The 15,714-nt window shown below is 44.9% G+C and overlaps 1 protein-coding gene across 19 annotated transcripts in view; it reads right to left on the bottom strand.

Moving 5' to 3' along the window:
* DNM1 (dynamin 1) overlaps nt 1–9,067 on the bottom strand; it is a 70,257-nt gene extending 61,190 nt beyond the window's left edge. For 12 of the 19 annotated variants that reach the window (XM_052814348.1, XM_052814346.1, XM_052814349.1 and 9 more), the window contains exon 1: nt 8,735–9,066. In XM_052814348.1, the coding sequence (XP_052670308.1) occupies nt 8,735–8,895 (161 nt within the window). In that variant the 5' untranslated portion in view covers nt 8,896–9,066. Of the gene's footprint in view, nt 1–8,734 lie in introns of all 19 variants that reach the window. The other 7 variants (XR_008239264.1, XR_008239265.1, XR_008239266.1 and 4 more) reach the window with 2 other exon arrangements.
* Nucleotides 9,068–15,714: the final 6,647 nt, after the last annotated feature.

Here is a 15,714-nt window from a genome sequence, read left to right as displayed (position 1 = left end):
CAGGAAGCAATTGTCAGCAACTTAATTGTTCTGTCTGCCCATCTATATAAGATAGCTTAATAAAATTACTGAGCCACTTCACATTCAATTTTTATTAAAGTATTCACTAATATGAGTTTGAAAACAAAAAGCTGGACATAAGTACAAAGTAGCAGCAAGTCACCTGGAATAATTGATTAAATATCTAACATTAAATTGTGTTCTCAGTTGCTAGTCACAATGGTTTGATGCATACTCTTGCCTGCTTCTCAGTAAACATTGAAAGTTTGTCTCAGTCCTCTCTTCATAGCCACCCCAATATTTATAGTAGTTAGTCCTGAGCAAGACATCCAATTCTCATGACTAAACTCCATCAAGTCACTCAAAAATAAGCATGATGCATCACAGATAAATGTAAATAAAAAGAAATAGCTTTTTGGTGCTTTTCAGAACAAGTCCTGCTTGCAGTCTGACCACCTCCAGGCCTGATCAGACCATCTGAGTGTTTAATGTGACTAGGACAAAACCCTGGGCTCATTCCTCCATAGGGCTGCATTACCCATCCCTGCTCTGAAAGACTATGCTAAAAAAATTTAAGTGCTACCAGTTCATCTAGTGCAGCCTCTCATCTCCCAGTGCTTTTTAAGAATGCCCCAATTCCTCAAATCCAGTGTCCGACCTATGCCAGCAGCCAAAGGTGGCTGCATCAGTCCCAACCTCTCTGCAGAGCAGACCTAAGTAACCAGCAGCACTGGGCAAAGGAGGCTGCACGAACAGCTAAAGCTCTTGGCACACCACTTCTGGAGAGAAAGCAGGTCTTTCAAAGGGCTCAGGCAGACATCGCTGTACCACCCTTGCAGAGTTTTAATTCATTGTTAGGAAAAATAGTTTCCTACTTTATTGTTAACCTTTTCTACTGCTATTTCAAGTGTCCGTTAATGATATACACCTACATGACATGAGACCAACAGCCTCTCCTTTCTACAAATGGAGAAAGAGGTATAAAAAATTAGTCACAAAAGAGTTTAGTTTCAGAGCTGAGAACAGAACTCTATCTCAAGGCTGAACATGCCCATCTGCCTGTTATCAGAGACAATATTCCTTTACCTTGAGCTTTCACTCTCTATCAGGATATGCAAAACCAGGTCTGAGATCAGGAAAAGAAAATTTCAAGTGGAATGAGAAACTGTCCCACTAGTGAGCTGTTTTCCCACCATGCATGAATAGATTTCTTTTTTTTTTTTTTGAGCAGATTTAGTTTTAGCTCTCCTCCCAACTAGCAGTACTCTGACTCATATGGTTACAGATCTGTGAGTCCAAGAAGGAAAGTATTACACCCAAAACTTTGGGGTGGTTTTTTTTTAAGTGGCATATCAAAGTAGGTTTATCCTGCATATTACCAGTAAATTTCCTTTCACAGATGCCACCTCAAAACCAATTTTACATTGGGCATATAGGCTGAACACCATATGCTTCTAGGTGACTGTCTGCCACCCCTTCAGCAAATCTTATGGTTTTGCCACTCAAATGCACTGCCTGAAACAAAAATCTGAGTATTGGCTCCCATGGGTGGAGCACACATGGGTTTACTCGTCTAATAAATTCACTGCTCAAGGCATCATAACAAGTTTCACCCCAGTAGCCAGAACACAGCAAGAACTGTTTTCTTGGTTAACTTAAGCTAAGTTGTCAACTTCTTCCATTTGTCCTGAAAAAGGCTCAGCTTAAAGATGCTAAGTCTTTACTCAGAAGACTTTTTACTCACACTTGTACAGACAGGCTCAAACTTGAAATTAAGTACAAAGTAGGGACATTCAGTAACTCACCAGATCAAGAAGGGGATTAGCTTCTTGCCTTAGAATAACATTTTCAGAGGCTGCCTGAGATAGGAGGTTCTGCAGACAGACTCCCACACCTTCTATTTAAGCCTAGCAGAATTCTGCTTGCTCAGAGCATCTGGAGAAGTCAGGTTCAAGGACTTGACTTGGCATCCACAGCTAGGTATTGAACTATGACTGCTGAAAACAATCAGTAGCCTTTAAAAATAGAAGTTTGTCTTTGCTTTGCCTTTTTTTTTTTTGACTGTGTGAAAAGTTCTAAGCATGTGGAGTTTTGAAAAACAGTAACGGCTGACAGTTTCAGCATAGGGGAATGGTTTGGGGAACTTCTGACTTCTTTCCCACACTCCTTCTGCAGACTCTTTACAGCCCTGTATCACAGCATACTGTTTATAGAGCAAACACACAAAAAAAACCCACAACACTTACCTATCTCAAAGTACAGTAAGGACTAATCGAAGCTCAGGATGCTCTTAGATTCCCAACATGAGGATTATCATGGTAACAAGGAAGAGTCCACATTAGCAAAGAAGGCATCCTCCTTATCTGCCAGCTATCAGGTGATGAATTCCAGCAATGACAAGGCAACCTGTCATTTTCACACACCAGTAGGTCTAGGCAAGCCCCAACTTGCACAATACTGAGCATCAGCTTCCAAACTGGAGATACAGCTGGTTTCCTTTCCCTGGGTAAATTCTGATATGATCCAAGACATGCCATAAAGATCCCTTTTCCTAGTGAATATAAGGCTAAGGGGCAGTTACCAGAAGTATGAGATCATCACTAAAGAGTTAAGCTGAAGAATACAGTCAGACAGTGAGATCTGCAGAGAACATCTAACTGCTGCAGGAAGTAGAAAAGCTATTAGACTTATATTTATTTGATTTAACTCCTACAACATTAAAGCAAGTAGTCGACAAATACAGGCAGACACTGCTGCTGCATCTGCAAATGTAGAGATTCATGCTTCCCCCCCCTTACAGCCATCCATGTTATGTTATGTTTTAACTTAATTATATATCTCCTCCTAGCATTCCTCCTCCCACAAATGTTTGCTCAGAGCTGTACAGATTTCTCTTAAATTATTTTATCTTGTAGTCTGCTGTAACACATTATCCATTTCCCCCAGTGTTCCGTATTTTCTTCCTTCCCCAATTAATCGGAGATGATAATAGGTATTTTCTTCACTGAAGACCAAAGGCTTGATATTTGAAGGGCTATTATTTGACCACAATTTATTTCTCTAAACAGCAGAATCCTACTCCTGGCTCTTGCACCATCCTCTGCATCCCTAAATAAGTCAGTTCCCAAGCAATGCCTACGTCTTTAACCCACAAATACACAACAGCATTTGGTCAGCTTACAGATGTATTTATCATAAAACAATTAAGGGTCCATGACATGCAATTAGTCTCTCTGCGAGCACTCTGGGCATGTAAATGTATCTCAAAGCAGAACACACAAAAAACACCTAGAAGAATCATATTTAAGGACCCCTTCTGTGGCCAGAGCAGAGCAAGTTAGTGAGTGTATCTTCTTATTTAAATTTAAATCTGCTGCTAAAGTACTGCACCGATGCTCAACATTACCCAGCACAGCGGACATTGTCAATCTATACATAACATAGCTATGATTTTTAGAAGATTTAAACACTCAGTTCTCTTCATAGCACTCAAGCTCACAAAGCATGTACTACAGCAGAAGCCTGAGCAACTTAAAAACACAAAGATCGTTGACAGAAGAGTTTTCCTGCAGTATCTCAGCAAGCCAAGTATCTGCATCTCTGTATGCATCCCTATAGGATCTTTCACTTCTAAGTTGCTAAATACTGCTGTTGCCCTCTGAAGGCATTTTGCTGGAGAAGTCTCCCATAACAAAGCAAAGTATGTATTATCAAAGAAAGCATTCACTCATCACATCTTGGGGGTGTAAGTATTTATCTCTAAATGGCTGGGGAAGGTTGAGATATGAAGATACTAAGTTGCTCCTCAAAGTTATACCTGAAACAAAACTAAATCCTGTGGCTTCAAGATCTAGCTTTGCATTTTCAGTATGTGACATTACAAGGCAAAGACACAGTTGCAGTACATACTGCCTGGCCCTTGCTTTGTTTTATCAGGGCAATTACTGTAGCACAAGTACCAAGCTTAATAGGTACCTCTCCTTACCACTGCCACAGGCAGTGCAGTGCTGCATTTTCCCTGCTCTTTTACCCATGCTGAAATTTTGGTTTGCTAGGAGAGGCAAGGTTAGCCCAACCCAGTTTAGGTCTGTGCTTGCCTCCAACTTCCTTCTAGGTGACATACAAACATCATCTAATTCAGCATATACCACTGGAGCCTGGTGACAGACTGCTAAGTGCCCCTATTTAGTTTGGGACATAAAAGCTCCCAAAAGAGGATGCTTTTGAGGCAATGCTCAGGTCTGGGGTCAAGTAAACCCTGATTCACTTCCCACAACTTTGGCACTGCTTAGCTCCCATGATCATAAACGAGATGGTTTCACCTCTATTCAAGTCCTTCCACCTACTGTTCCCAGTCCTTAGTCATTGCCTCCTCAGCAGCCCCCTTAAACCATCTGTTCTCCAGAAGTCAGAGGTGCCTTGTTTTCTCCATGAAGAGCAATGCAGCTGTCCTAGCAGGGCTGAGCAGCATGCTGCCTTGGATCAGACAACAAGAACAAGGCACAGACATTTATGCAGCCATCTGAACACAGCCCAGTGCTTTCAGTTTTTCCTGTTTGTAAAGCAGAGGTTAACAGTAATACTCCCACAAATCCAAACATTTGTGTAACAGTGCTCTGAGATCTTCAGATTTAAAAACACACACTCGGATTTGTTATTTTCACATGGCAAAATAAGAGTGGCACGAACATGGATGATTTTACAAACAGCTTTGTGGGCTGTCTTGTACATCCCCCTTTCTTGGTCCTTTGGGCGCTCTCAAGTCAAATTAGCACATACCACATGCTTTGTTCTTTTTAATGGGATCGATTTTGCTGGTACTGGTGCCTGCTCTAAGATCTTCTAATTTAAGAAAGGTGGCAGTATGGAAGTAACACCACCATAAGAATGGACTAAATGACCCCTGAGGTCCCTTCCAACCTGAATTATCCTACAAGCCTATAACCACCCCAACAGGAAATGCCTGGAGCTGACCCAATTAACCTTCCTTCCAGTTCTGGGGCCCAGGATAAACCAGTCTACGAAGAGATGTGTCACCTGTCTGGCTTCTACATGGCTTCTCTCGTCTCTTCAGTGATTTTAACACCATCAGCCGGTATCCTAGCCACCATGCTGAGTCTCCGGCAGCAAAAACATACATAGCAGCCACACTGACATCTGGTATTATAAATACAGGCTCTGCACTGTTGGATAATCTGTTAACAGCAGAGTAAGTGACACTGGAAGAGTAATTAGCAGCAACTAGTAACCCATCACATTCAGGAGGGAAAAAAGTAGTATTTTTTGGTAAATGTGCTGGTTTCAGCTGGAATAGAGTTAATTTTCTTCATAGTAGCTAGTATGGGGCTATGTTTTGGATTTGTGCTGAAAACAGTGTTGATAATGAGATGTGTTTGTTACTGCTGAGCAGTGTTTACACAGAGTCAAGGCCTTTTCTGATTCTCACACCACCCCACCAGCAAGGAGACTGGGGGTGCACAAGGAGATGGGAGAGGACACAGCCAGGACAGCTGACCCCAACTGACCAAAGGGATATTCCATACCATATGACATCATTCTCAGCATATAGAGCTGGGGAAAGAAAAAGGAAGGAGAGGACATTCGGAGTGATGGCATTTGTCTTCCCAAGTCACCATTAACACATGATGGAGCCCTGCTTTCCTGGAGATGACTGAACACCTGTCTGCCAATGGGAAATAGTGAATGAACTCCTTGTTTTGCTTTGCTTGTGCACATGGCTTTTGCTTTACCTATTAAACTCTTTATCTCAGCCCATGAGCTTTCTCACTTTTACCCTTCCAGTCCTCTCCCCCATCCCACTGTGAGGGAGGTGAGCGAGTGACTGCGTGGTGCTTAGTTGCCGGCTAGGGTTAAACCATGACAGTAAGACATTAACTAAACATCGATTGCAGTCAGCACCACTCCTCTGTGCTTCGAGGTTTACAGCGTGCGTGGGATTCAGTGCTACTGCAAGGTGCCCGCAGCAGCCCTAGACTGAAGTCCTGCATAGCCACAGGCTAGGTCTGGCAGTGGGGGCAAGTGTGCTGATCTGCTATGTGAACATGCCTTGGTGACAATTTGAAAGGAGCCCCGCAGGTACTGAGCAGGGAAACCAGCCCTGGCAGGGCCTCCAGCCCCTCTGCCGAAGCATCCCCATCAAGCACATCAGTCAGTACCAACTGCATCAGCATTTGTTTGTGCACAAATTTCCATCCACTCAGAGAGAAACTCATCAGCGCTCACATTCACTGTGCAGTGAGCAGCTGCTGAGCAATAGCTGCACCACCATCCTTGTATCAAGCTGGAGCAGTGGCATATGTCATGTCCACACTACAGCAATAATTGTATTTGTACACAGTAGGTCTACAGACAGTTTCTTCTTACACCTATTCAGACAAGAAAACAGACCCTATCACAATTACATTGAGAAGCCATGCTTATTCTGGATACCATTGCCATAGCTTCTTATCATTGCTTCCAAGAGCCACACAAAAAGAAAAGAGACTATACATTACAGCAGGGCCCCAACATTATTTTAACAGGATTGGGTTTTGCAGCATATACACATACATGTCTCACATTACCAGTCTCTAAACTAGCCAGCACTCAAGGGTATCAAATGGAGAAAGACCTCTTCCCTTTGACATATTTTCCATTTCCACTCCAATTATTTCCTCTAAATGCTTTTCTACAGACAGGTCTCTCAGCTTCTGCTCAGGGGACCCTTCATTATTTCATTTTCTAAAAGCCACAGCACTATAACTTGCTGCTGCTAGAGAGACAACTGATGGGACACAGTGAGGTCACAAGTTCTCCAGGGAGAAGGCTCATCAGAAAGAGACAGAAAACAATTTAATTCACTTGCTCTTGACCGGGCAGATAAAATCCCCAGTTCTCAACTGGTGCCCATGGAGATGCACCAAGGATTAATATATCCCCTCCTGTTTGCTCAGTCTAAAAGAGAGAGGCAGCATACCCCAATACACTGACTGTCCTTTGACAAACCCTCCTCTAGCCTGACAGCCATACATTATATATTACACCACTGCAGCACTGACTGCATAGATCCTCTAAAAAGGATTTATGAGGTTAGGCTGCCAGTACTTCGAAAGCATGAAAACAGCAGAGCCAACAGGTGAACCTGTTTTGCTCACTTATTTCGGGAGACCTATTTTCCCCTTCTTCTTAGAAAGCTACAGCACAGCAAGTTTTTCACTTTGGTGGTAGGAATCATTATTTTCTCTATGTGTCTGTGGACAAACAAGTGAATCCTGGTCTATGACCTGAGGCTCAGTAAAATGTGTTCCTGCAATGTCCTTCCCTTGGCATGATTCCCAGCATCCCTGGGGAATACTGCATGGACTGCTGGAAGTTAGCTAGAAAGGATCCCAAACTCTTTGAATGTGTATTTACAGTGAAGAAAAAAAAAAAAAATCTTATTCCAACCATGCTTTCTTTGCACCAGATACAATCCCTGTGCCTTATTCCTAGTACATACAGCACACCCTGCACTCACTGCTCAAGGCTACTCTTGCACAAGTCCAGAATTTGGGGCTACTTGCAGCTAAACAAGCAATTCATACACACCGCAGACCCTTCCAACAGTAGAAAAGCTTTATAAGCCATCCGGCTGCAAACAGCTTAAAAGAAAAAGTGGGGGTGGGGGAACGACACCCAATAGATGTCACAAAAACAGTTTGCTGAAAGAAAAACCCACGCAAGCATCTGACCAGGTATCACAGCAGTCCCTGCTTTTAAGACAAGTCACCAGCAAACTCCATGCCCCTCACAGGATAAAAAAAAATACCTAGATAACTAAAACCTGTGTATCACAGAATGCAATTAATTAACGAGGCCAGAAACAAGCTGAGTAACAACCCCCCTCCCCAGGTGTTGTGTGTCTATGCTGGAGCTGATAACCAGGCAGCGCGGTCTGCAATTTACTCAAGTTGCAGATGATGAATGCGAAGGTCACATGAAGGGAAGGCATCGGTATATTGCCTGTCACAAAATGGTAGCACCCGGGGATTTGAGCATATAGGAGAGAGATAACCCCGTCCTTCCTATAGCCTCCCCGCAGCTCCTGACATGGCATCCGCTATGGAGGACAGCGAGGCAGCGCTGGGGGAGGGGGACGGAGCAGATTAAACTTAAACACCCCCCACCTCCTTCCCAGCGACAACATCCATCTCTCGAAGCCCCGCGGAGGGGGCACCCCGGCCCGACGGCCCCGCACCGAGCAGGGAAGGGAGATGGGGCCGGTCCCTACTGACATTTCAGCCCCCCCTCCCCTTATGTAACAGCCGGGGCTCACCTCCCGGCGTTGGCGGGCGGGGGGGGGGGGGGGCTCCCACCAGCCCCGAAGGTGCGACAAAGGCGGGGACCCCGCTGCGGAGATCCCCCCCTCCCGCCCCCCCTGAGGCGGGGAGACCTCCTCCACCCCTCCCTGCCCCTGCACCGCAGCGCCCGGGCGTCCCGCAGCGCTGCCCCGTTACTGCGCTGCCCGCGCACCGCACATGCCCCCGGCAGCTCCGCCGGAGAGCTGCGCTGCCCGCGCATCCAGCCGCTACGCCCGTGCACCGCGCCGGTCCGCGCACCCGGCAGCTCTGCCCGTGCCCCGCGCCGGTCCGCGCACCGCGCCGGTCCGCGCACCCGGCAGCTCTGCCCGTGCCCCGCGCTCCCCCCCCCTCCCCGCAGCCCTGCCTGCGGCGGGGTTCCCCAGGGACCCCCTTACCTCCCCACGAAATTCTCCAGCACGGAGCTCTTGCCGGCGCTCTGCCCCCCCACCACGGCGATCTGCGGCAGGTCGAGGTTGGCGTTCTGCCCGATGGCGGCGAAGGCGTCCTGCAGCCGGTTGACCAGCGGGATGAGGTCCTCCATCCCGCGGTTCCCCATGGCTGCGGCGCGGCACCGGCTCCTCGCACAGGCGAGCTCACACTACCTCCCTTCCCGCGCACCTCACCGGCGGGCAGCCCGGCTCTTCCCGCCCCGGCCGGTGGGCACCGGCACCAGCCCGCGCCCCTCGCCCCGCTCGACGCCGCCCGCTCCCGCCCGGGCTCCGCTCGCCTCAGCCCGCCCCGCCGCGCCTGCAGACAGCCGCGCGCCGCCGCCAGGGGGCCTTAAGGGCACCGGCGCCGCGCTGCATCCTGGGAGATGTAGTCCGGGCGGGCTGGGGGGGGGGTGGCAGAACCCCCTCGTCTGAGGCCAGGGATGGCGCCAGCGTCTGTGCCCAGAGACACTTTGAACGGGCCAGCTCGCTCCACCGAAACCAGAGCAGCACAGGCTGTCCCCAGGCCTCGACGGCTGCGTGGTGCCATGGCCTGCGTGTGGCAGGTTGACACGGGTATGGCCCAGTCGGTGTGCGTGCGCGGCCCAGTCAGCGTGCCCCAGTCGGTGTGCCTGCCTGGTTCAGTCGCTATACCTGTCCGTGAGCCTGTACAGCTCCGTCACTGTCCCTGTAGGGTTCAGTCGCTATACCGATGCAGTGCAGCCAACGTACAGGTGTGATCTGGTCAATGTACCCGTATGGTTGGTTACCACACCTGCACAGTTTGGTCTTTACACCCATACAGTTCAGTCGATACGCCTGTGTAGTTTGGTCACAGTACCTGTGGAGTTGGTTGACACACCTGTACGGGAGGGCTCTGTGCCGGGACAGCACTTGTGGAATTGCCAGAACACAAGAAATAGTCCATATGATTAAACCAGAGGCTTGCAAAAGCACTACTGCACTTCTGCTGCTTCATCTTCATTCAAACATGGATGAAAAATGCATCCATTTCTGTTTATAGCTGCAAAACACTAGATGTTGTTGTTGCTACATTTGTTTTACAGAAGCAAACACTTCATTTTACACAGTTAGAACTTGTTCTTAAAAATCACTTGTCTACAATAAAGAGGAAACTGTTTGATTTTAGGTTTTTAGAATGGCTGGGTTTTTAATAGGAATATAATGTGAAGGCATATTTGATTTGAAAGCATAGCAGTGAAAACAACTGTTCAGAAAAGAAGCCGATGGCTAGCGGTGACTCAGGAGGATGGAGAATGCTGCATTTCAAACACCTCTCAGTTCGTGCTACCCAGTACTCTTGTTCACAGCTCAGAGAGAGCTGGGGGTGGTGGGGGAAAGGAGTAACAAAAAACTGCAACAGATTTCAAGCTGTATGTTTTGTTTTAAACAGCAACTTTTTAGTTATAATGATTCTAAGGGAGATTTCACAGATGTCCATCAAATGTAATCCGTGCAAAAATACCTACCTGGGTGTACAGAGAAACTGGAACAACCACACTGAGGGGTGGATTTGCCTCACTGTGTCAGTGAAGATGCCCAAGGAAAATGCTCTGAAAACATCACCAGTGTGCAGGTAAGAACACTGAAGGAAGGGAAGGGAGCTGCTCCATCTGCATGGGTAACACCATTGCAGGGCATATGTGGGCTGTTTTGAGGGCTGTCAATGCTATTTTTTCCTCTCAGCAAATTGCCCAGTAAATCTCAAGAAACAAGCTCAAGAAACTCAGTATAGACTGTGGACAAAAGTCTTTGAGCATCTGTGCAGCCATTCTGATCATTTATGTTGAAGGAACCTGGAGAAAAAAAACATTGTTTTTTCCTTCATAATTTGATAGCTGCTCCTTGTTAGAGGTCACCACAAAAAGAACAGTGAAGAGTATCAAAGACTTAAAGAATGGTGTCACCTTCCTCCCTGGATCAGAGCTGATGCTCAGGGAACTTCAGACCATGAGGATCTTTGAAGCTTTATTTGAGGAACCATAAGAAGAAAATTGTCCTTTTCCAAGAGGCTGCTGTAACCTGAACTTCACCCACACAGCTCTAATTTCAATACAGAGAAAGATTGCCCAGCTACATCACTGCAATCAACTCACATAATTTAACAGCTGTTCTAATAAGCCTTAATGGCCTTGACCAGCCTCACCTGGGGCTTCTTCCCACATCTGTTGGCCCAGGAGCTCTATTTAAACTCAGCCCAGGGCTAGCAATCTCTGATGAATTATGGAGAAGAGCTAGTTTCTAGCTCAGTTGTAGCCCTACATGCCTAAGGAGCCTTTGATTTTGACTTCAACTTGTAGGCTGACTCTTTAGCTCTGTCTCATTGCTATAGGTGTGCCTGGAGGTTGCTAGACCTGATCCTAATCCTGGCCTGCGGGTTCATATCTCTGCTTGACCTCGGACCTGCCTCATTGCTGTGCTGTTGCCTTGTGATGTGGACTTTTTGTTGGACCTAGCCCCTATCTTTGGTCTGTCCTGCTTGCCTCCCTTGGGTGCTATGGGGTTGGGCCCTGGTTGGCAATACCTCTGTCAGGTGTGGGATTTATGCCTTGGCTGCTGCCCTCTCTTCCCCTGGGGAGCAGCCCTGCTCTTGCTGTTCCCTGACAACAGCAGTGGCTGCTTGCTAGTCCATAAAGTGACTTGCCTTTGCTCCCCTTCTTGTCTCCCATGCCACCCCATGAATCCATACCTGCCTCTAATACTTCCACAAAAGCAACTATATTTGATTGTGGCTACCAACATTTTTCTAACAATAGAAATGTTAACCTGCAAGTACTGTTTTCCACTCCCCGCTTACCACTCTAAGCGGGTATTTTGTTCTGAGTGAGCCCACTCCAGTCTAGAAATAATCATTCAGATTTATACCATTTTCTGGAAAAGCTAAAATTAAACTAATCCATTTGTTCTGAGAAAGGTTTGTGAAAGAATATTGAAAGTACAGTATGACAACAGCTGATATTGAAACCTATGGGGGGAAAAAATAGGGTTCATGTTGCCAGTTAAGGAGCTGGTACAGCAGAAAGGCTCATGCATGACTTCTTTGCAGGTATTCTTTCACAGGTTCTCTCGTTTTATTTTTCTGTGAAACTTGTACTTGGTTCTTGGGAAATGTGGTCCTTGGTTGGGGGGTGTCTGTCCAAGGGGGTCCTTGGTCTAACTTATTGTGGTCTCAAAGGGCAAAAGTGTGCTGGAGGGATGGGGGCAGCTAATAGGGTGCTCTCCAGGTAGACAAGAAAGGAAGAAAAGGAGCAGTGGAAGTGGTAAAAACCTGCAGAAATATTGGCAAACTTCACATATATTTCTCAGCAGATCAACATTAGTATAAAACTGTAAGATGCACAAAATGTGCGCCTGCTTCCCCTGTCTTGCAGAGAAGCTTGTAAGCAAAGGAGACCACAGCGTATGCCTGCAGTGTTACTCCTACAAGAACTCATTAATATTGTGGAGTCTATCTAAACACTTCTGCAGCAGTTGTAATCACTCAGCCCAGAGAGACCCAAACTCGAGTATCCGAGGCAGTGAGGCTTGGTTTTTAAGCTTTAGAAACCTACACCTCCCGTTGATGAAAAAGAGAACTGCAGGCACTCAGAATCACTCCTAAAGCCTTCCATTTTCTCTCCTGCAAGGTTAGCAGCAAACAGGCCTTTTGATTCTATAATACCTCCCACCTATGACTTACGCAGCAGCATGTGGCAGTTATAGGAGGAAAAACAACTATGTAACTATGTGATCATCCTTCGTGGGAAATACTGAAAAAGTGTAATGTAAAATAAAAAGGAATTTTATAAACTGGAGTGGACAGGAAAGATCTGTTTCTTTCTGCCTTGGTAGAAAAACTCAAGATGTGAGCAAAGAAAAACAAGGAGGATGAGAGATTCCCCCCCCCCCCCCAAGTGCTATAAATATTTCTGGATGTACTTTAATGTGAATCCCTAAAAATGCATGTGGGCATAACTATGTGTGTTTCTATGTATGGCTATCAACGTAATGACAGTTTTGTATGCTGATTTTGTCACCTCATGCAAATAGAACTCTCAGTTTAGTTAGCATAATTAGAAATAGACACTTGAGTGCTGGATTCTGTCCCTCATTCCTTGCCCTTGCAAAAATAACACATCTAGTCCTCAGAGAAAAAAGAGGCAAAAATGTGGAATACAATTAGCTGACGATTCTCCTAATTACCTGCAAACTGTTTCCGTTGACTGCAGGTAGAGCTGTGAATGAATGTTCAGAACAGTGGGTCATGAGGTGGACACTCCTGGTCCTTTGGGTTCCTAAAAAATGTTTATAAACACAGGTAAGAATTTAAATTGAATGTTTACAAGCAGAGGTTAGAATGTAAGTTCAACAAAGAATCAGGGCTAGGATTGTCACTGTATCATTATAGAATGCGTTATACAGCTGATTAATAGTTTAAAAACATAATTAAAATTAGCCTCTTAAATTTACATGACTATGTAAAGCTGCCTATAGAGATAGAAACAATTTAAGCATCTATTTTATAGGTACTTAAATGCTGCTACAGTAGCAGTGATACCATAGTAACATCATTGATCTCTTGTGGTATCAGTTGCTCAGAAAGAAGTTTCTCTCTAGTGTTCCTATTGGTTGGAAAAGCTATCTGAAAGGAAAGCAGCCTTTAATTTTTGGTTTTCAAATATAGAGCTTTTCTTTGAAGAATAACACAGTGAAATGCTTCCTCCTCTTCTGTTCTGAAACAGGAAATTTGCTGAACTGGTCTGCAAATGCCTCAAAAAGAGGTAAAAAAAGGTAAATCTAGTGTCTGAGACACTGGGTCAAGTTTATCTTTAGTGTGACTCCACAGAAGCCAGAATATATGTAAGAAAAGAAATAAACTGAATGTTATAGTCCATTAGGAAAGGGATCTGGACATGGATGTGAGTTTAAATTAATATTTTAAGAGCAACAAAGCTGAGTTCTCTGTGATTCTTACATCCAGTGAGATGACACAAAATAGCTCGTGGAGTATATTTTATCTTGTGAGACTGAAAATCATTGATAGAAGCTGATTGGCCGTGTGGCAAAATGGGTATAAAACCAGTATCTTAGTTTATATCCTTTGGGCCTGTCCTGCCAATCACGAAATATCGGGAATAGGTTTCTAGAGCAATAAAACAAAGAGTGGGTGCAAATATCCCTCAATGCACAGATCATTTTGCTTTGATACGTTGTGTGCTACTGCTTTCACATGTGTGAATACAGTCTTCCTCCAGATAAAACAGACATGGAAAACAGTGTAATTCCAGTAATTAATATCAGCTGTGGAGAGCAGGTCTGGTGAAACTTGACCCATTCTTTCAACAGATAGGCCCCAAAAGCAGGAGGAAAAAATACTCCATGTGCCTTTTTCTCCAAGGAGTTTGGGAGGTTTAAAGATATTATGGTGAGAACTACTTATATCCTAGTGAAATGGATGAGTAATAACACCATCCTTGCAGATTGCAGAGGAAATTGTGGGCACCACAGTATCTTGATGCTGTCATAGGCACTAAGAAACACTTGGATTTTCAAAAGCTATGTGGCTTCACCAAGGGTTGCATACCAAGTCTTTTTCAAAGCCAAAATTAAAACATACAACTGCACAGCCCAGTCATGCTAGAAACTAGAAGTCCCCAGTTATCTGCACGCCTGATCTTGTACACGGAACAAATTCAAATAGCCCAGCAAAAACTTGGCTAATATAATGCAATCCAGCTCCTGAATAAAAAGCATTCACATGGTCTGTCTTCTTATCTGCCAAGAAATTTCATAACCCTGATCTAATCATATAGAGGTGTAGTGCAGGTTGCCTTATAGCAATGATCCAACAACTCAGTTGATGTTAGTCTTGGTATTGCAGGGTACTTTCTGGGTCATTTTCTTACCTTGAACTGCTAATTCTTACTCTGTTTCCTTCACTCCCATTGTCAATGAGACACAATCTTTGTGTAACCACTCCCTGAGCCTAATGGGTACCTAGGTTATTATTGAGTGATAATGTAGTCTGTATTGTAGCACTGTTTTTAAAGTTCCGTGTATTCTCACATTATGACATGTATTTACCACTGCACACTGAATAGCAAGTTGCTAATAATTGAAAAGGAGATGTTCCTTGCAGAAAAAAACAACTGTCAGTAGATGGAAGGTCAAGGTCTGTGTACCACTGCTCAGTGGGCACTGACAGCAAGTCCCCTTTGGATGTCAGCTTAAGACACACTGTTTTATTGCCTGTAATGAAGAAAGGATCCTAGCCAATTTTCTGTACTGTTGCCTTACATCTCTCTATGACTTTCAGACTGAACGATGTGATTAGCTGAATCTGGAACCTTCTCTTCTGGATTCAGTTAAACCACCTCTGGTAGGTGTGATGTTTACCTCTGGCACATGAAGGCATCTCTGAAGATCAACCTTTGGATTGTAGGTTGATAAAGCAGCATGTGTCTTCACTTCCCACAGCCCTAATCCTGACTTGCATTGTGCATGCACAGGACTAAATCCGTGTCCAGGTTTGTGTTCAATGCAGTAGTATATCTATGCACTGAATTGGAGACTTATTGTTCATAAACTCAAAAAGGCTGTTTATTTAATAATTTGTATATACAACCTCACAAAAGAAAGCCCAATCTTTGAGGGGAGCCTCTAGACTATGTCAGAATATAATATCTAACAGTAAAAAAACCTGTAGACTTAGTTACTCACATAGTTCATTAACATGGTGCTGTGTAGATTTCCAAATGTTACAAAGAATACTTACAAGAACTTTGCTTGTAGAATTAAGAACAGAAGACATCAATTTCAGATTTACATTTATTTATAGAACCTGAATTCTGTCTTTTGCATGTCTGGCTAATACACAGACTAGCTAGACCTTTGTAGGATCATAAGATTAACCTCTCCCCCACCACTGCAAACTACCCCGGCTGGTA

Source organism: Harpia harpyja, chromosome 19 (genome assembly GCF_026419915.1).
Source record: "Harpia harpyja isolate bHarHar1 chromosome 19, bHarHar1 primary haplotype, whole genome shotgun sequence".
Classification (NCBI taxonomy): domain Eukaryota; kingdom Metazoa; phylum Chordata; class Aves; order Accipitriformes; family Accipitridae; genus Harpia; species Harpia harpyja.
The sequence above is the reverse complement of the archived record's forward strand: the minus strand, read 5'-3'. Positions and strand labels throughout refer to the sequence as shown.